We start from the raw sequence: 22,093 nt of genomic DNA on the forward strand, positions 1-22,093 counted from the left end.
TTGCCCATCAATATCTTGTCTTTAGATTCAGATTCTTTGAAAGTTACAAATGTTTGCCTGAAAAAAATGTTAGTTAATGGAGGAAAATGGGATTCCCACTCATCAGAGGTTGTGCAATATTCATTTCACTGCAAAATGTTCTCAAGTGACTTACATGGTTTTGTACAGTGTCACACATTTTATATTTGACGTCACAATGTTATGTTTTTGAGTGAGTGTACAATTATCCAATATCTCTCACACACCAATGTGAGCAGGTGTATCACCCTTGTATACAGCTTATCCAAAGTTCTATATTATTCAAAGTTCAAGTTCAAAGTTCAAGTTATTCAAAGTTCTGTACGGAAGACTGTTCTATACTGAAACGGGCTCACAAAACGCAGTGCATGAGTCTCGAGTAAAACTGAATTTAAACAGAAGAAAACAAGATTAAACATTTTTTTAGCCAATATTATTAGAGTACATTTTGTCTCAACACCGTTAATCAGTATAACTATACTTAGTTTTATGTGTATTTTATATGCACCACCCCTATTAGTGAAAATGGAACTCTCCTTGGACACTTATGCTAAACCTGGAGAGGCTAAGGCCCATGAAAACTTCTTTCTTTTTCTAAAAATATGTACATTACTATGAGTAACGAAAATAATTACTGTAATACTTGAATTAACATGTAATGATGCCCTTGACAAATCCAATGTTTGTCTTATAAACAAGGCTTTCAATTGGCGGTATCGGGTCCGATTGAAAGCATTGACAAATGAACATTACTTTTATAGATCAATGGAAAGAAGTGGTCAAAGCTTGTTAATGGAAATTGTTTTTGGTAAAAAGGAGGGCTTTTCAAAAGAGCGATGTGGCGTAGAATTTACCGTGCATTTTCATTGGCGTGTTTGAACTCAAACTTTCCGAAGTGTATTTCTTTGACTCCCCCCCCCCCCCCCCCAAGTCCTATTGGGCCAATACTTTTCGGGCAAAGAAACTTTAATAATTTAAGAGGAAACAAAAGTATGTCAAATACAGCTTGAACCACGAAAATCGGTAGTAAACCGTTTAGGTCATCGCAGTAGGAAAATGTGCCCAACAAGTGGTAATTGCATAGCCTTTAAAGATAACATGGTTTCAAGCAGCCTTCATGTTGCGCAGGGGGTTGTGCTAAGTTATTGATATGTATATTCCACCTGTATGGGAGATTGACTGACCCAAAGCTGGTGTTCTAGTAACTTATCTTATACACATCTCTCCTACATACATTGCTCATATTGGTCATTCTCTGTTATTTTGCTACCTTTTGGTTTTCCAACAGCCAAGTGTGCTGTTTAGAAAAACCAAAATTTAAGACCTGGTTGCCCGAGAGACAACCAGAAAAAGTCTTTAAAAAATTGCATTAATTGGGACTGTTAAGTGATGCAAAAGGAAGTATTACTTGATGATACCACATTGCAGCGCAGAATGCTTCATTTGTTTAGCTGTTGTTACCATGACAACATGTGTACGTGAGGGTTTCCCCAAATTATGAAGAGGATGCAATTAGATGCATCTCAAAATAATATTTCTTTCTTTACTTTCATAGAAATACTAAAAGTGTATATTGCAAGTTATGAAACTAATATCCATTTTAGCATAGATCTCAGTATGAAAAGTTTACCAACGTTTCTGGATTATTTTTGGTTTAAAATATTCAGCCAAGAGATCCAATTTACTTGTATAACTTTCATTGTGCTTGTCAGAACTGCTGTACTGTACATTTGAAAGTGACAGATTGACTGGTTCCAGTTATTTGTCATGTTGATAAACTGTTACTTATCGATTCTGCAATATATACCCACATTGGGCCGTTTTTCATTCACGTTACTTTAAAATTTCAAATGCATGTGGTATATATATATATATAAGAAATGTAATACCTTTTACCTGTGTTTGATAGAAACACCTTTGAGAGATATAAAACTCCAAGGACTACACTGGACTTGTTATTCAAGAAATAAAAGTTAATCATTCGACATTTGCAGGTTCACTGGTACAAGGATTTCTAAAGCTACAAAGAATCTATACTGGTGGTTTCAGAATATCTTGTCTTTCCTTTCATTTTCATGTTTTTTGGTTTCATTTCATTTCATTTCTTCATTCCAGTATAAATTTACAGAGAAATTCATAAATAGGATAAAATATAACAATATACAGAACATCTAAATACAGGTTAAGACATATAAAAGTTTATGAGATTAAGTTAATAATGAAACATTAAAAGCGTTACAAAAGTTATCAGAATTATCAAGAAGTCTACAACAAAGGATCTAAGAAGCTGTCTTTACCAGTTTACAAAATGTGGCTGCTCTGTAAATAAAACAAGTTCTTAAAGAGTAAAAATTCTAAAACATCAAAAAGCTACAAGTAAAGGATCTAAGGAGCCATTCTGTACAAAAAGGGCTGCTCTGTAATTAAACAAGTTCTTAAAGAGTATAATTCTAAAAGATGGCATGATATTTCCATTATCATAGTATTGTTCAGCACAAAAATATCGTTTGTATCAAAAGCCCCCCCCCCCCCCCCCATTATTACCAGTTAAGAATCACAAGACAACAAACTTCCCAACATATTGTCTTCAGTAATTTCAAAATGCTGGTATAAATCTGCATGCAACCATTCATTTTATGGACATTCTAATCTGTTCCTTCTACCATGGAGGTAAAAACAGACCTCCATGCTTCTACCCATACAGTAGGACTTATCTCTTATGCTGGTTGGTCATATTGAACATGCCAATCACAGGCTTTTTACTTTAACCACAAGTGTGTCAGGCAGTTCCTTAGAGGTGTTGCTGGTACTGTATGACACTTGTGGACCAGTGTGACATTATTCGAGGTATTGTGCACAGTGTCATACTGCCCTCTGCGCTTCTGTCCTTCATGGTAAAGTGGTTCTGTTAAAATGCAACTTGCTGGTTGTATCTCCTACAGTTAATGTTACAGCCTGGTTGTGTGAGGAAGGCCTGCTGATATTACTGTAAAGTCTAAAGTTTGATGAAGGAATTTGGTCACAAGCAATGGTCGATGTGCTGGCTGAAGAGTCACCAACTGGGCAATTAACTATGGGTAAGTTTTTCTAATTGTTTCCATTTTGCAATAAAATTATATAAAAAAGATGTTTTTGGAGGGAAAGGGATCTTAAGTTGTTACCTACTGATTATCTTCAATTCCAGAAAAAGTATTTCACCAACAAATTAGATGATACTTGATTTTATTGATGTGATTTTATTTGAAGATTTTCTAGTTGGATTAGATGCTTTAGCTATCTTATTTTTAGGTATATTTGATCAATTTCTGAATTAAAATCAAACAAAACAAATCTGTTCTATATCTGTCTGTCTGTTTATGTAGCATGGTTTCTTTTGTTCAATGGATCACAAAGTAAATAAATATTATACTGTGCAGTGCTCTATGGGGTTGAATATTTCTAACATTTACAACAGATTTTCCAAGCATATTTATCTCTAGCTATTTTACCAATTGCACATTCCAGTTTTCCTAACAGCTCTACTTTCAACTTCCTACTGATCGTTTCCTTAGATTGTCTATTATCTCTTATCATAAGTTTTGACCTTTATCAAAATTGCTCGAAACTATCCTTAACTTTTCAACATTTCCAATTTCGAAAGTTTTCAAACAAATTTCAATTATATAAATTACTCTGCAAATTTGTCATGGCATATTAATGAACTACAGTATTATACAGTTAAATCTTCAATTAATGTGTTAATCTGGTTTTTTCATTATACTCGGAAGATTCCACATCTCAATGTTGTTTCATTTCTTGAAGGCAGTTGGTAGCAATCGCAGGCTTGATATTTAAACAAGCCAGACCCTACTGTACCTATTTGGTGTGGCTTACATTGAAAGCCCCACCTAGAATTAGATCAAATTTTTATCGTTACTAAGTTGCCAGATTATGTAGCATTAACATAAATTGTGTAATATTTGTATGGGTAAATTAAAGTCTGCATAATTTGCAACATTGTCATTATTCATGATTTAGATGTCAACCATTGGCATTTTCCTTTGATAATTCTTTATGAACGTGAATGTACATTGTACTGTCATTTCACCAACAAAAATCTCTCTATTGATCATACTGACCACCATTGTTTTAATTAATTGCTTTACTTATCCAATTAAAATTTGGTGGCCAGAAAAAAAAAATATGTAAAGTACATTTCATGTCAATAATGTAATAGCTGGTTGCCATCATGTTGTGAAGGAACAAAATTATCAATTAGTGAAATTATGGTGAATGATTGCAAAGTTCAATTATGTAAAGGTCAATTATTTGTTTATGTGGTTAACTTTTTTTGGTAACAATCTATACATACTATGTCCATAAAGCAGGAGTAAACTCGCCATCCTCTTCTTACTGTATGTTTGGGATGGAGTACGTTGCTTACCACAATAAAAAAGCTCCCCTGATCAGTGACAAAAGAATACTGGTTATTCAATTTGGAAGATATTGTGGGATATCAAGAAAGTATTCAACAAATTTTAAGAAGCAAAACATGCAAGGTTTCACCACCTTTTGTCACTACAACATAATATACATGGACAAAACATCACAGACCATTGTACCCACTGTGATCTATCTACTACAGCCTCCGAAGACATCTAGGGTTCTAGCCAGTCAAAATTAAGCTTCCTTTCAAACCAACCATGGATATCGCTAGTAAGGGAGAAGGGTATTGTTATTGGGTATTTTGAACTATAAGTGACCCATTGTTTCACAAGGGAATATCCCAAAGTTACAGTTATATTGTTACACTTGATGAACTTGGCAAGTCCAATGTCATCGAAAAATTGTACCCACAGACCATTGTACCCACTGTGATCTATCTACTACAGCCTCTGAAGACATCTAGGGTTTAGCCAGTCAAAAATCAAGCTTCCATTCAAACCAACCATGGATATCGTTAGTAAGGGAGAAGAGTATTGTTATTGGGTATTTTGAACTATAAGTGACACATTGTTTGACAAAGGAATATCCCAAAGTTACAGTTATATTGTTACACTTGATGAACTTGGCAAGTCCAATGTCAGTAAAAACTTGTACCCACAGACCATTGTACCTACTGTGATCTATCTACTACAGCCTCCGAAGACATCTAGGGTTTAGCCAGTCAAAAATCAAGCTTCCATTCAATACAACCATGGATATAGTTAGTAAGGGAGAAGGGTATTGTTATGGGGTTTTTGAACTATAAGTGACCCATTGTTTCACAAGGGAATATCCCAAAGTTACAGTTATATTGTTACACTTGATGAACTTGGCAAGTCCAATGTCATCGAAAAATTGTACCCACAGACCATTGTACCCACTGTGATCTATCTACTAAAGCCTCTGAAGACATCTAGGGTTTAGCCAGTCAAAATTAAGTTTCCTTTCAAACCAACCATGGATATCGTAATAGTAAGGGAGAAGGGTATTGTTATTGGGTATTTTGAACTATAAGTGACACATTGTTTGACAAGGGAATATCCCAAAGTAACAGTTATATATTGTTACACTTGATGAACTTGGCGAGTCCAATGTCAGTATAAGCTTTGGAAACTTTGCAAGTGGCATGTGATTAATCCCACCGTGAGCATGTACAGTAAGTTCTGGATCGATATCGATATATTGATTGATACTGATTTATTTAATTATTTTCTGATTTTGCTTTGCCTATTTTTATTCCTTTTATTACTTTGTGTGTATCTAATATATATAAATGTACATCTTAATATTTGACTATAGTCCCGTGTAAGTGCTTTGAAATATTCTTTAATGTAAACCGCTATATACATACATTTTATTATGATTGTTTTTTAATTATCCAATCTGTGAAAACATCTTGGTGGATTGAGGTTTATTTTGAATAGGCCAAGGATTTGTAGAATCATCCGTTAAACAAACGGTTTGCAAAAATCAGCTTTACAACTAAGCTGCAAGTTGTAACCCTGTGGAGAAAACAGCACCCTTCAATTTTTATGTAATTTGAACAAAATGCATGTCGTGGTCATTACTGACATTTTAAACACTGGAGTTGTCATCCAAAAAAAAAAAAATCCCCTCAAAAATGAGTGTATTTTTCCCCTTCATTTCTAAATGACTTGTGTTGTATATCATTTTCGTCTACATACAGTTCTAATAACATATTGTTTTCCTTTCAGTGGTAAAGAAATTAAAATTAGAAAAAAAAAAGATGAAAAGTGGGGCGGGGGGGGATCAAAAGATAGAATGTTCTTGATATTAAGACTAGCATACACAAACTTGTATGTAATATAGATCGTATCACTCCTAGTACTGTATATTATTCAAATTATTGCACCTCTTCAAATGAAACCGGTGTCTTCATCAAGAAATTAGGCAATATCCCTTCCTATTTCACAAATGCATATTTCAGCTGTAGTCACCTGCAGTTGTTTTTAATAGGCTTATTTAACAACACACATCATTACAACACACATCATTTCAGTGCAGACATAATGCGAAACACTCTCGTAGTTACGGTAAATTAATCCCATATGTTATACCCAGAAGAGCGGAAAAAAGACAGAATAATTGGAGATTAATGAACGCTATCAACAGAGTCACTACCTGATCCACCCTCCGTCGGATCTGTGTGTGTGTGTGTGTGTAATTGTTCACTGTGGCATGCCCTCTGCTATTCCCCCCCACTGCTCCTGTGAATGAACACACCTCTGCGCATCCCTTCATATTGACCCTTCACGTGATGCTTGACTTTACAGACTTGGTACACCGGGTAATAAGCTTTTGTAATAATTTGTGGAAATATTTTCTTTTTCACTTAGAGAGCCAATTGCATATATTGTAATTGTTCCTTAAAGAGCCAACCTGTGGTACAGCTGTGAGTAGTGACAATTGAAATCAAATAAAAAAAAAAAAATTAATGAGTCATGAAATTAAACGTTTGACATCGTGGTTTAGATATAGTAAATTTACATTCTAACTCTGTACAACCAAATATTTAAAAAAAAAAAAAAAAGTCACCATCGTTATATCTAATAAATATTTTTCCCATCCTGTGTGATATTGATGAAATATGGTAAACTACCTTCACACAACGTCATCTTAGAGTGTCAGGATTTCAGATTATAATTTTTTTGAATTGGCAAAGATATGACTATTTTACTCACACATTTTGCATTCATAATGGGATACATTATAGAGAGACGCTACCATTGACACCTCCCTGTACATATAATCTTGCCAGGCAATAAATTAATATGCGTACACTTCTGCACAATTGATTGAAACCAATTTAAGTGCCAGATGCCAAACAGATTATTTTCCTGCAAAAGACAATTTAAAAATGAAGAAAACAGAAAAAAAAATGTCTAAAGAAAATTAAGAAACATGTCATTGATTTTCACATGACCGTGGTACTTCAGGTGAATAAAAGTCAAGTTATATAAAAACTGGGTACGGGTAAGCTTTCAAGATTTTCAATAACTCCATTCTTTGGTGAACACACAAAGAAATGAAACATATATAACTAGCAAGAAGGGTACTTAGTTCCAATCATATTTTAAAGTATATATATATATATACTCACTTGTTAAAATTGCAGAAAAACTACATACAATATCAAAAAGTGACTACAGATACATCCAAATTTTCAACTGGACAGTGTATAATTCTGCTAAACTTTAAAAATTTAGAAATGTTACAATGTTTACCTTAACGATTTCTTTTCTCTTTTCCCTTATATATATTTTTATGTTTGCATTAAGTGGACAAAAATTGTTTTCCAGTTTTCAACTTTCTGCGCACTTGATTAGCATTAACTTGTAATTAACCAAATCTGCCCCCCTCCCCCCCCTTGTCCATTCACTCACCCTTATATACCAAAAGCTTCCATTGACTTTGAACTCAATTGAGTCACTGTAATGCTAAAGTTTCAACTTTCTGAGCCCTTGATTAACATAATCTAAGTCATGACCAAGATATGCCCTACCCCACCCCACCCCCCTCCCCTAGCCCATTCATTCATCACATATGCACAAAAAGCTTCCAATTGCCCCTTTTGTCGCCCTGTAAACAATAATTGTTGAAGACAGTGAGCAAGTTTTGTTCTTATTTTCATTATCAGACTCTCAGTTTACTCGAATATGATAAATGTAAAATTTGTGAAACTTTCCAGGCATTTTCAACTTTGACAGAGTTGACAGATCTCTTCGTAACTGACTTTGATAGAGTTTTGTGTTGTATTTAACTCCTTGGCTGTGAAAATTAAATATTAAGAGCTGAAAAATAAGCCTCCCTCATGACTAAGAATAAGGTAATATCCTCAGAGTATTGGTTGTCTACCCTATTTTAGCACCTGAAATCAAAAGAAGAAGAAGAAAGAGAGAAAAAAGGGAGAAAAGAATAAAGGAAAGGAAAGAAAGAAAGAAATAACCAAGGAAGATATTAGGTTTAAATTGGATGGTTTTCTTTATTCACTTGATCCAGAAGAGATGTACAGTTGTATGCACCTGTTAAGAGAGGTTGTCCCTTGTTTTCATGAATTTTAACAAGTTTTGGATATTTATGTGTCAGTTTCCGATAACCGCATCAAAGTTAGATTGGAGACTATTATGGGATTATCCATGGGAATAAGTTGAATCAAGCTCAGATACAGAACTGCTGTACTGTATATTATGATCAATTATGAACTCCTACAGTTTGTTAACTACAGTACTAGATCGTGATGCAGTCAAGGTTAGAGGGGTTGGCGGGGTGGGGGAGGGAGGTGAGCGGAGGGGGAGGGTGGGGGAGGGGGCAGTAAAAATCTACGGCTGAAAGCTTTGGAAGAGGAGCTCTTCCAAGAGCTTTCGTTACTGGTTGCAGAAATGTCGGCAGAAATGACTGCAGAACATATAACTGTAACTGAGTGTTCTGATGAAGTATAGTAGCCATCTCTATAGAACTGTGTGAGACAGGCTGTTGTAAATCTATACTTTTGTGTTTGTTTTTGAAACTTGTTGGTGTCACCTCTGACCAAGTGATATTGACCTTGCTTAGTGCCTCACCTGTCTTCTCGAATACATGCACGCACTCTCCCAACTACTAAGGATAGGTAAACACCAGAAAAGGTATGTCTTCATGGTGATCCAAGAACAAGATTTGATAAGATTCGTAACAAAGTCGGCTCAAGAGAAAGTACTTCCAGACAATTCAGGTGGTAGAAATGAGAAGGATGATATTGACCAGTGGTGACCAGTCTGTTAACTGTGTGCATGCAGTGTTAAGAAGGTTAGCATGGATAAGTTTACTCAAATAGACATTGTTGAGCAAGAGTGGTCATGTTGTGAGCTCAAATCATTCAAGTCAATATATCCAGTTTTATTAATATTATATTAATACTAAACATTATTGGTTATCCTTTAGTTACAGTATGAACAATTTGAACACTTGAAAGAGGTTAAGGTTAAAAAAGGATAACTTTAAAATTCATTTATGCATATAGTACATTATATATATATATGAATATATATATATATATATATTTTATATATAATATATATATATATTTTATGTATATAATACGTACATTATAGTATATAACACATAAAGAAAATTTGCTTGAAATTCCTCCCTATCACATGCTTCTGAGTGGAATGTGTTAAAAGATACAGGGCCCCTCCCTGGTTACTCATGTTTGCATAGTACTGTGGCTTCTGACTGCAGCGCCCCCAGAAAAGAATTGGCTATACAATAACATAGGAATCTGGCCACCAACTAATAAGGGCTGGAAAGCTCAGTTGGTAGAGGGCATGGCCTGTAACCTTGAGTAACTGGCTCAAATCCCATTCTCGACCAAAATTTTTGTTCTTCATGTCTTTTCCATCGTTTGAGATATATCACAGCCTGTTTTTCATTATTAATTTACATACATAAAGTACTCTGAAAATTTGGCTAAAATAATGGCTTTATATAATTAAGAATCCTGAATAATATTCAGTTTTCAAACTTTAAACTAGAATAGTTTAACTAGTAGTTTAAAGCTATTGTTTGCATTGAGCTAGCTGAAGTTAAATTCATCACTGGTGCAGTGTGACTTGTCACCAAGCAGAGTAAGGGGGGGGAGACACCAAAACTTTTTCAGTTCCATGATTTTTAGCAAGCGTGGTGTCATTGTAAGGAACAATTTCTAATCCACTGAACATTAGTCTGGTGACTCCTGGTGCATCCAATCTCAAATTGGGGTAATGGATTGCACTCTTCATGAACCGAATCTTCATCATGACTGACAAACGCCATCCTGGCCATGTGGTAACCCCATTCCCCCCCCCGTTCTTCTCCCCACCTACCCAGCTCCAATCCCTCCCAACCTAGTGCTCTTTGCTTTCCTGGAAGTCTTTGTATTTCATTAGCTTCTGTCAAATTTAAGTCAATTCAAAATGGTAGTAGCACTTAAAATAGCAAGTTGCTGATCGTGTAGTTACTGTACAATGTGCAAGGCACATTTTTAATGCCATTTATTATTGTACAATATACGTGCAGATCTACTGCATTTTTGTCAAACAACCCTGGGTCTCACTTTACAGATTGACTGCGCTGTGTGATTCAAGACTGACTCTGCATAATTGAACTACAAACCATGATAGTATCATGCCAGATATGAGCTCGTCAATCTAATTAAGTGTTTATATTATTATTAGATCTATACCACAGTCAGCCTTTGATGATCTCTCTCTCTAGCAATCTTATATATAAACCTGCTAGCGTAGAGCATATATATTTCACATTTATACACAATTTTGACCAGTTAAATGGACTATCTGAAGCACTAGTGGAAACTTGTAGGTTAAAAGCTAATTATAAATGCTAGAAGGATATGACCCTGGGCTCAGCCTCTAACAGACTCTAACAGCCTCTGACAGCCTTTAACAGATTCTAACAGCCTCTAACAGCCTCTGACAGCCTCTGCCAGCCTTTAATGTTTAGATTCTAACAGCCTCTGACAGCCTTTAACAGATTCTAACAGCCTCTGACAGCCTTTAACAGATTCTAACAGCCTCTGACAGCCTTTAACAGATTCTAACAGCCTCTAACAACCTCTGAAGCCTCTGACAACCTTCATAACTGATGCTTAGAATAGATTCCTCATTCATTGGTCAAAAGTATATTTCCTCTGAAGCACGGGGTTATTCTTACAGTACTCATTTAACTTGCTTGTTACACATTTTCATAGCAATTGTGGCAGAGTTAACATGTCAGTTATAATAGACCCTTACCCCCTTAATCAGATTCTCCATGGTTGAGTGAGTAGGAGATGGCCGTGTGGAGTAAGGCATGAATATCAACCCTACCATAACATTGTGCAGATTGTCATCAGATGTGGGAGGTTAGCTATCAGCTAAATTTTCTTTTAATTCCTCGGTGACTTTCCGATAGGAAATGGTGCGATCGCTAATTTTGGGGTTGCTATTCGACGGCGTCCCTTTGGTTATTACAGTCACACCTAAGTTCATTTCCTATTCCTTTAAAAGTTGATGCATTTTATCCCGTCTCTTTTAGCGTGGGACGACAATGTCAGTTCCTCACAGATAACTTATATATATACTACTTTTGTGAGGTGATGGAATCTTTCTTTTTTTGTTGCAATTTTTAACTTGTTATGATTTGTAGTCCTGTAGGCAATGACAAACCAATACTGTATTCATACTGAGTAAGATTTGTAATTCAAATAAAACATATTTGTGTAAAAGTAAGTTGGCCCGACATTTCGATCCTAACAGGATCTTCTTCAAAGGCTAAATGACAAGTAACAGTAACAGAAGGGACAGAAACACGCACAGAATACAGACAGGTCAATGAGCATGGTGATTTTTGTCACTTCTGTTACTGTTACTTGTCATTTAGCTTTTGAAGAAGATCCTGCTAGGATTGAAACGTCAGGCCAACTTACTTTTACACATTTTCATACACAGGCTCTCTAGTGGATAAGCAGTTTGCTAACAGTTTATTTTATTTTGAAAACATTTATTAAAGATCACTGGTAAGATAGTGACAGTTACGTAGACTGCAAGGAGGGGGGGGGGGGAATGTCAAGGGATTGAAGGCACCAAAGAGTATGTAACTTATAATGAAGTAATGGCTGATTCCTCTCTTTCTACTTATCCCTCCATTTATCCCACCCCTCTCCCCTTCCTCTCACCCTGGGGAGTACTTTACTTTAATCACAAGCTTAACTTCAATCACTAAGGTTTTATTGTTTACGTGTCCAGCTTGAGGTTTTGCTTACTGTACTGTTTTCATTTCCTCCAAAATGCCAATATATATGCTTTTTATTTTCTTTTTTCTTGGTTTAGGCTTTGACCCAACTATGATGTAAGGCTTGATTGAACTGGTTCATTTACAGGACAATGGAGGGTGGGAGCTAGGGGGAGGGTGGGTAGAGATTAAGTTTAGCAGCGATGCTTTAAACATGTATGTGGTACCTTGATAGATAGCAGTTTCTACATCACTGACCCCCCCCCCCCTCCCAATTTATTAAGTGCATTTATTGTAAGCAAATGTGCATGTTATACTAATTACACCCATCTCAATGAATCTATGAGTTCTACAAAATAATTCAAGTATATAAAAGTTATTTAAATTCTATGTTCTGTCAAATATCCCTAACTTATACATTAAATACATTAAAACTATAACATGTCAGTAATTGTAAATATCTCTTTGGATTTTACAACCACAAGCTTTCTCTTTATAAATACCCATGCATCTCATGTTTTAGACTTTGTGAAGGTTGCATTTTCTTGAACAACTAACCTCTTTGATTCATCGGATGGATATAAAGGTCTCATGATCCCATGAGTTTAAATTCATTCAGGGATAATGATTTTCCTTCCAACGCCAAAGTGACATTTTTTAGTTCTTGTAATCACAAACACAGTTTTGCTTGTCTTCGTCGCCATTTATCCATCTCCCCTGTGAATCGAAATGTGAATTCCCATTCCTCTCATCTCCCATCATCTGTAAAGATTATCAGTACTGCTGCCTCCAAATTAAATTTAGGCTCCAATATGTTTTTTCCTTTTAAAAGTCAGTTTCCTTGCGATTCTGACCCTCGGATATATTTTTCACAAATTGAGGAATTTGGAATTAGACTGAACTTGCAATCTGCCAGGAGCATTGGCATGAAAATGTATTATATTGAAAATTGACCACATGTGAGTGACCATTATTTGTATTTCTAACATATTTCTAGCATTTATTGATAACCTTGAACATGTATTTCCATGTTTTGATAAGGTCATAGTTAACTTGGATAACAAACTCCCTGCTTTGTAATGAGAATGTACAGTATAGTGAATGGATGACTGCAAAGTGATGTAATTAAGGAGTTGAGAAAGTCAACATGTGTACTCTTGCGATCTCTGACTACTGAGATAGTTGTTTTAGTGTCATCATTGCACTTTAACTCTATTACGACATCAGCCAGTTGGGACAATTTTCTAATGTCAATACCACAAGTTATATTGGTGTCCCATATCATGCTTCAAAGCACCCAGGGCTACTGACAGTATGAACAGAACTGCCTTTATCTGATTATAATGCTAATACCACTCTATACTGTCTGTCCAGATCATGCTTCAAAGCACTCGTCCTGCCAGTATGAACAGTTCCTAATCTGTATCTGACTCTAAGTCTCTAATGCTAATACCACTCTATACTGTTCTTCCAGATCATACTTCAAAGCACTCGTCCTGCCAGTATGAACAGTTCCTAACCTTTATCTGATTCTAATGCTAATACAACCCTATACTGTCCTCCCTGATCATGCTTCAAAGCACTCGTCCTGCCAGTATGAACAGTTCCTAATCTGTATCTGATTCTAATGCTAAAACCACTCTATACTGTCCTTCTAGATCATGCTTCAAAGCACTCCTACTGACAGTATGAACAGTTCCTAATCTTTATCTGATTCTAATGCTGATACCACTCTACTGCATAGTCCTTCCAGATCATGCTTCAAAGCACTTGTACTGACAATGTTAGCAGAACTGCCTTTATCTGATTCTAATTCTAGTACCACTCTATACTGTCCTTCCAAATCAAGCTTCAAAGCACTCCTACTGATAGTATGAACAGTTCCATATATGCTTAAACCACTCTATACTGTCATTCTTGATGATGCTTCAAAGCACTAGCATTGGCAGTATGAGCAGTTTCTAAACTTGATATGATATCTAATGCTAATACCACTCTATACTGTTCTTCCAGATCATGCTTCAGAGCACTCGTCCTGCCAGTATGAACAGTTTCTAACCTTTATGTGACTTATTCAGGATATTCATTATTACTGCCCTTCCTGTCCTACTACTGTACAAGTGCTTTGAAGCGGAACATGAAAGTGCATCAATAGAAAAAATTGCCCCCCCCCCTCCCCTTGGTTCAGATGATTCCGTTGACATGGGTATTCAAATATAGATCTGGAAGTGTAACAGGATCTTTATTTGATTTCTCTGTGGGTGAATAAGGATGGGTGTGCAAATATTTAGAATCAACCCTGTTGCACTTTTATCCTGTGAACTTTGTCACAAAGTCCATATCGCCGTAAAAACAACGGCATGCAGCATTGGTTTTGCAGAGTAAACATGATATAAGAGAGATGCATACCATAGACCTGTAGTCATAGTCTATTTGGATAACTTGTACCGGTTTTATAATGCTGGTTGGACTCTAAATGTGATCAATTTATGGGAATAAAAGCAAATAGTCACCAACCTCAAAAGCCAGTATGTATTGACACCACAACGTAACATACCATGGAGCATGTTGTGACAGGTAAGTTACTTAGAATATTTGTAAATATCTAGAACTACTGTACTTACTGTAGCTGTGGAACAGTTGTCTGGGCAATGTTGTGCGTAGGTAACACTATCTTGTAGTACAGGATAAGAGCCTCTACCTGCCTTAAAATTGTACAGCTCTGTGTGATGATTGCCATACGTAGGAATGTACCATCACATATACAGTACAGTATATAACATTTACGAGGCTGTAGCAGACAATTTCCTGATGCTAGTACCTCTCTAAACTGTACTCCAATATCATGCTCTCAAAGCAGTGGTATTTGACAGTACAAACAGTTCCTAACCTTGATCTGGTAGAATCTTGATTTCATAATGTACCGCTTGTACTGACAATACAAGTGCTCTGAAGCTGGACATGACACTACAGTAAATAAAAAAAAATTGTCCCAACTGGGTGATGGCTGCAGTAGTCTGTATCCATGGGTTAGACCATTAGTAAGATTCATTGCAAAATAATACAAAACTGTACCTTGGACCTGCTCTATATTCATGATCAAGCCTATACCTGTAAAAACAGAGATCACATCGTAAACAAACATTGGGAACACAATGCTGAATTTCTAGGTTGAACACTGGGCCTGTGGGGTGACAATTGTAGATAGTTTACATATGATTGCTACATATATGACTCAGTGGCGGAGCTAGGGGTATTGGTCAGAGGGGGAGAGAATGGTCTGTAGGGGCGTTTTCGACACTATCTAAGCGGGGCGCCACCACAGGTTGGCGCGGAGCGTACAGAAATTTTTTGAGTAAAGATACTCCCTAGATCGCCGGAAATGACCCTTTCCGGGCCTTGCTAATTTGCAGATAAACGAAGAATAAATAGGTGTCATCGCCATTTTGTCAGAAAATTACACCAACAAAATGTGCCAAATGTCAATAGGTATTTGAGAGTGCAATAAAAAAGTCAATAGTCACGAATAAGTAAAAAGTGGTAAAAAGCTGAAAAGGGCGCCAGCAGTCCATTTGAGTCCATCGGGGGGGGGGGGGCATCCGTCCCCTCTGACTGTATGGACGCTCTGCCACTGATACGACCAGTTTAAGAGCAATGCAACAATCCCTCACACGCAGGCCTACAAAGACAAATCCAGTTAATACTGTGTACGCTCAATTATGTCAAACTCATTCATTTTTTAACAAACTGGTACTAATACCTCACTATATGTTATGAAGCATTAGGAACAGACTGCAATGTGGCACGAAAGAGTTTCAAAAGAGGGTGAGCTGTTAAATGGGTCCTAATGTGCTTGATTTGCACTGTCTTATGATATATCCAAATTAAAGTAACACCATGTAGTGGAAAGCACTGAAAGCTGCTAACATGCCTTCAGGATAAACTAATATGTAATGACACGCTCGGCTAGTGACTAGTCAACTCAGGGTTCCACTTGTACAGTTTCTCTGAACGAAAAACATGCTTTATGTGACGCAAGTTAAGGGCATAAACCTGCTCGACATGAAACTTGTAAAATATGGTTCAAAAGATCTTCACTAATTACAGCCATAGTTGTCTAATTAGTGATCCACCCATGGTGATATATGATCTGCAGTCATAGATCATAGTATGTCTAGTTAATTCACCGAACTAGATATGAACGATTATAACAGAACCCTCTGTTGATTTTGGGCATGGCTGACGGATTCCCATTAACAAACAAATGTGATGTTAGAGAACATGGAAAAAGTCATTGTTCAATGGTTTGATGAATAATCATTGTACTAATGATGCAATGAAGTGAGAGAGACTTGATTCAAGAGATTTCTCTAGAAGTAGATGTGACCGATTATAAAAGCACCCTCTGTTGATTTTGGGCATGGCTGACGGATCCCCATTAACAAAAAAATGTGATGTTAGAGAACATGGAAATAGTCATTGTTCAATGTTTTGATGAATATGCATTATTTGTTAGAATGAATTCTGAGAGAGATTTGATTCAAGAGAATACTCTCACTTTATAAGTATTGTAAAAGTGAATATCGTGGGAAGAGTAAATAGAAGCCAATACAGTACAAATTTGTGCATTACAGGTACCTAGAAGCCATGTTTTTTAGCCTCTATTTTTAAAGTTGAAAAATGAATTATTCAAATTTTGAAAAAAAATGCAAAACAGGTTTTGGTCATCACTAAAATGCTAACATGTACAGTATGAAACCATACTGGTTTGCTTCATGAGCTCATGTTCGGTAGAAACCATGTACACGTACAAATGCCACAATGACGATGTAACGTAGGAACTAAATAGAAATATAATGACCTCTGAACTGAATATATACATCTTAATATACTCGTGTACAGTATAGTGTAGAAACTACATGTATTGTGTCTGCAAGCAGGAAAGACCAGTTTGGATGTGTTAATCGATATCGTGATGTAACTGTTGAACCATAAGTAGATAATGCCTTTCAGCACAATCTTCTACCTGCACTTTTCAGCATTATAGCCATCATAAACCTTGTTAACAGATTCAGATGCGCAATCCATGATGTTATTGGCGCCTACAATGCTGTACATACAAGTAGCACAGTGTCTGTACTGAATGTTACATATTTCAGTGGACTTAATAAGGCTGCAGAACCAAGACGGATTATGACTTTCTAAAAAGAAGCTAAATTTGAGTTGGTCTTAATTACTTTAAAAGTGCTCAAATCTAATCATATTGTAAGTCATTAGTTCGCCTAGTTAAGTGTGGGTTCAATTTTGAAGTGAAAGTAGAATTTTTTTTTTTTTTTTTCAATTTTCAAATTGCATTTTCGACTTCTGATTAATATCGATGTGATAAGTGTCAACTGCTGTTAAATCTTCATTTAATGAACAGAATTAAGGAGGATTGATGTCTGTAATTGTGAGATGATATTTCATACGCTTGTATATTACTTTTAATCTCAAATTGAACTTGTGATCCCTAGCACTTAGTTATATCCTGTGTAACATTAACAAGCAATAAAAACACATGTGCATTAGTGTCCATGTTGCTGATCCAATTTTTAACAAGAAAAATGAATTCAAAATTATGAAGAAATCAATATGAATCTCAATGGTAATCGCTTTGATCCCTACTCATATATAGTTACTTACACTACAATGGTGTCGACGATATCCTGCCAACCCGGTTAAGTTTATAACACCACACTGTACAGGGGCGCAACTAATACATGTACTGGTACTATTTAGAATTGCTAGTCTGTTCTTTGCCTTGACTGCCTTAGTCATTGGGTACTTCCTGATCCATTAAGAAACCTATCAAAATATTTGGTGTAATTTTGTGGGAAACAATGATTACACTTTTATGGAGTTATATCAAAATTGAGATTTGATATTCTGATCGAGCATGATGCAATCATTTTTTGTTTAATTAATTGCTATTTAAAGCTGCATTTTTGCAAAAGTTTAGCTCATAATTACATAGCTTAATATTCAATTCAATTCATTTATTGGTTTCTTCATGATTTAATTACAGAAAAGTGAAATAAATGGCAAAATATATAAATAACAAGGAAAAATTGTGAAAGGAAGCATTCCAAAAATACCAAGGGGTTTATCTAGTGGAACGATCCCATAAATAGACAGAGAGAACAAGACAAGAAAAAAAGAACACTTAGATCCATCCACAGTCACCAACACGTGCCCACTTCCCCCCACCCCCACCTCTCAAATCAATAAATATATATTAGAAAAAAGAGGACTACAGTGGTTTATAAGGGATCTAGTAAAGTTGTAACGAAAAGATTTCCATTTGTTGGGTCTACATTGTTTACTAATTCTTGGCCTTCCAATCCCAAATATCTGACCTACAGTATAAATTCAAGTATGTACAGCAGTTGTGGTTTGTGCGGTCAAATTTGAGCAATATATAGATAAAACGTTTTCTGAATATCTGTTTTATAAATCTGTTTGTGTTACAATGGGGTACAGTATCACCAGATCAGAGCAAATTTAATGCATAAACATTATGTATGTATGTGTATAGGCCTATAAGTAGGTGTGAATGTACACATATTTGTGCATATATATCTATGTATTTATGTATACATGTATTTATATGGATTTATATATATTTTTAAAAGGAGAGGGAAAAATACTTAATTTGGAAACATTTTTCGCATGATAAATATTAATAATTCCTTTGTAACATTGAGCTGACATAACAATAAAGTTAATCAAAATTGTGTAGTGTGACCATGTATATAATACTCTTGAATAAATGAGATGGAAAAAAATATGAATGCATAAAGCTGACTAGTAAAACAATACATCTGCAACGTCTCTTAACGAGGACATTAACAAAGACATTAACAAAGACAATAACGAGACTACCTTTACAGTGTTTAGAAGCACCTAGACATTTTTGGCTTTTGTCATTGTTCTAAAACATATGAGAGACTTGATTACACAGATGTGTTTTTATCTTGGTGATGATCCAGGTAACAGCATATTCTGATGTGTCCCAGGCAGTGGCGGAGCTAGGGGTATTGGTCAGGGGGGGTCGAGAATGGTCTGTAGGGGCGTTTTCATCACTATCTAAGCGGAGCGCCACCGCAGGTTGGCGCGGAGTGTACAGAAATTTTTTGAGTAAAGATACTCCCTAGATCGCCGGAAATTACCCTTACCGGGCTTTGCTAATTTGCAGATAAACGAAGAATTAATAGGTGTCATCGCCAACAAAATGTGACAAATGTCAAAAGGTAGATGAGAGTGCAATAAAAAAGTCAACATTCGCGAATAAGTAAAAAGTGGTAAAAAGCTGAAAAGGGGGCCAGCAGTCCATTTGAGTTCGTCGGGGGGGGGGGGATCCGCACCCCTGACTGTATCGGCGCTCCGCCACTGGTCCCAGGTATAATCCAGGTTTTAACTGTGCACAGTTTATTGGGAACCTGTGCAATGTCGAGAGCAATATTGAATCCTGTTCATGAACGATTTTTATTTTGACCCAAGGTCATATCGACCGATAACTATCCAAGAAACCAGAACTGAAACCAGAAATACTGGTACACATCTTATCACCTTATAGTATTAAAGAGCTCCTGAATAATGCCTGGATATTGCAAAATTGTGGGAAAGTTCTCTAACTTATACTGTACAGTATATGAAAGGAGTTACGAACTTTGCAAATGCACAAAGAAATATGGCAAATCCACCATATAGATTAGAGCTCTACAGTACGCCCAAAACTGCCACATGTGGAAAGTCTGATCACTTCATTGAAGGTAGTAAGTCATACCAGGTATTGCACTGTTTATGTCACCCTTGGACATGATCAATGCTTTGGACAAATGAAAAATACCAATTAAGCGCCACATTTTTAATGAGTAAAATTAAGCATACATGTTTATACATGGGTGTATGTGTATATGTGTATACATATATGCATTCGTGTGTGTATTTATATTCGTTTATGTATGCATACATGTGTATATTAATGTATTGTGGGGGTCGGGGTGGGGTGGGTGGGTTATACGTGTTGGGTTGGTGTGTGGGTGGATAAGGGGTTACTGTTTTCTTGTATTGTTCTCTCTACTGTATTTACTTGTGGGAGCGCTCTACTAGACAAGCCCTCTGGATTTTTTGGAGTGCTTCCTTTCACAATTTTCCCTGTTGTTGATATGTTTTGTCACTTAGTTAACTTCTCTGTATTTATATTGTGAAGAAACAAATAAATGAATGAATGACATAAGGAAATGAAAGTAGGTAAGAACCTGTGAAAACCTTGTTTGTATAACTAGTGTTGAATCATTGCATATGTGCATAACACACATCTTGCACTGTTAATTCCTGGAAGTGTTTTCAGTCTAAAAGTAGTCTTCTGAACTGTATGAGATCATATCTTATTTAACAGGAAGTGCCATACATTAACATTACCTACCGACATGCATAGTCTGTCAGTAGGATGTGCACATAATTTGTGAGATGCTTCCATTCTAAGAGATGACACCCAAAAATGTCTCAATTACAATAAAATTTCTGAAATTCTGACTTTGTTTGGATCAGATATTTTAAAGAGAATTGAGGGTCCATCATTATTGGACTCAAACTTAAGAATGCTAAAGTTTTACAAAAAAAAGTGAATTTACTTCGTTCCCCACTTACCTGTCTCCCCACAACCTATGCACCGCATTCTACCGTGTCTAGAATGCACTGGTAATCTTTTAACACTGTACACCCTCATTGGCCCTAATGGCCTTCCTTCATTTTTCTACCCACAAAGTGTCTCAATGTGTTTTTCGGAGTTAGAAAAATTTTCGCGAAATTCGCCCGGATTACCTTGGATTTATACTCTAGAAGTTTCCTATCAGGACTTCTGCACTTCCAAGGATCTTTTCCAGCCTGATAAGTATCCTTTTCTTGTAGGGAAGGGTGTTTTTGGGGGCTGTTTTTAGTGTACACTCTCGCCCATGCGTTCGTTTTTTCTTACGTAACGTTTTTAGGGTAACAGGTAGTAGCTCTGCGAGACTACTTCGTTCGTTGCCTATACCGCCTTGTTTACGCGGATAGGCATATATTTTCGTATGTACATGTTTCAGCTTTTCTTACTTTCAAAAAATAAGATGTTTTGCTTGTTTCATGTACCTTCGTTACTTCTTACGCTTTTGTGTGGGTTTTCCCCTTTGTAGCGTAATTTGTAGCGTTGCCTATACCGCCTTGTTTACGCGGATATAGGCATGTTTTTCCGTATGTACATGTGTTTTAGCTTTTCTTAAGGCATAAGATGTTTTGCTTTCATGTACTCCGTTAATTTTTACGCTTTCAGTGTGGGTTTTCACTTTTGTAGCGTAGTTGTAGCCACGTTCCGATATCTCCTAACTAGTCGAGATAGTCGGCTCGTTTCGTTGTTTTTCATGTTAAGACGGGAGTATCCTTGATTTCATATATTGTTGTATATTTTCATGTTTCCTCCAGTTGTTGCTACGTGCGCTCCCTGAGTCTCATGACTTGGGGTGTACCTCGTAGCCTTGTTCCCCCCTCCGCTGGTTCGCGGTTAGGGGGTTCTCTCCCTTATATACATGTTTCGTCCTTTTTACAAGTTTTTCGATGCATATATGTTTTAGTTACGTTGCTTCCATATGTCGGAAGTGTTTCTCCTTGTAACGTATCTTGTAACCCGCGAACTCCTATCCAATACTAGGCGGTTAGGCAGTTCGATTACGTTGTTGTTGTTTCTTGTTTGAACCTTCATATATTTGTACATATTTTCATGTTTCTCCATGGGTTTCGCTACTCGTGCGCCTCCTAAGTGTCGGGA

At 36.3% G+C, this 22,093-nt stretch overlaps 1 protein-coding gene across 7 annotated transcripts in view; it reads left to right on the forward strand.

Annotated features, from left to right (window-relative positions):
* Positions 1 to 22,093, forward strand: part of LOC139968781 (synaptotagmin-7-like) — an 89,464-nt gene that overhangs the window by 1,107 nt on the left and 66,264 nt on the right. For 6 of the 7 annotated variants that reach the window (XM_071973159.1, XM_071973183.1, XM_071973201.1 and 3 more), the window contains exon 2: positions 2,961 to 3,095. In XM_071973159.1, the coding sequence (XP_071829260.1) occupies positions 3,047 to 3,095 (49 nt within the window). In that variant the 5' untranslated portion in view covers positions 2,961 to 3,046. Of the gene's footprint in view, positions 1 to 2,960; positions 3,096 to 14,644; positions 14,827 to 22,093 lie in introns of those variants that run through there. The other variant, XM_071973179.1, reaches the window with a different exon arrangement.

Source organism: Apostichopus japonicus, chromosome 1, assembly GCF_037975245.1.
Source record: "Apostichopus japonicus isolate 1M-3 chromosome 1, ASM3797524v1, whole genome shotgun sequence".
In the NCBI taxonomy this organism is placed as follows: domain Eukaryota; kingdom Metazoa; phylum Echinodermata; class Holothuroidea; order Aspidochirotida; family Stichopodidae; genus Apostichopus; species Apostichopus japonicus.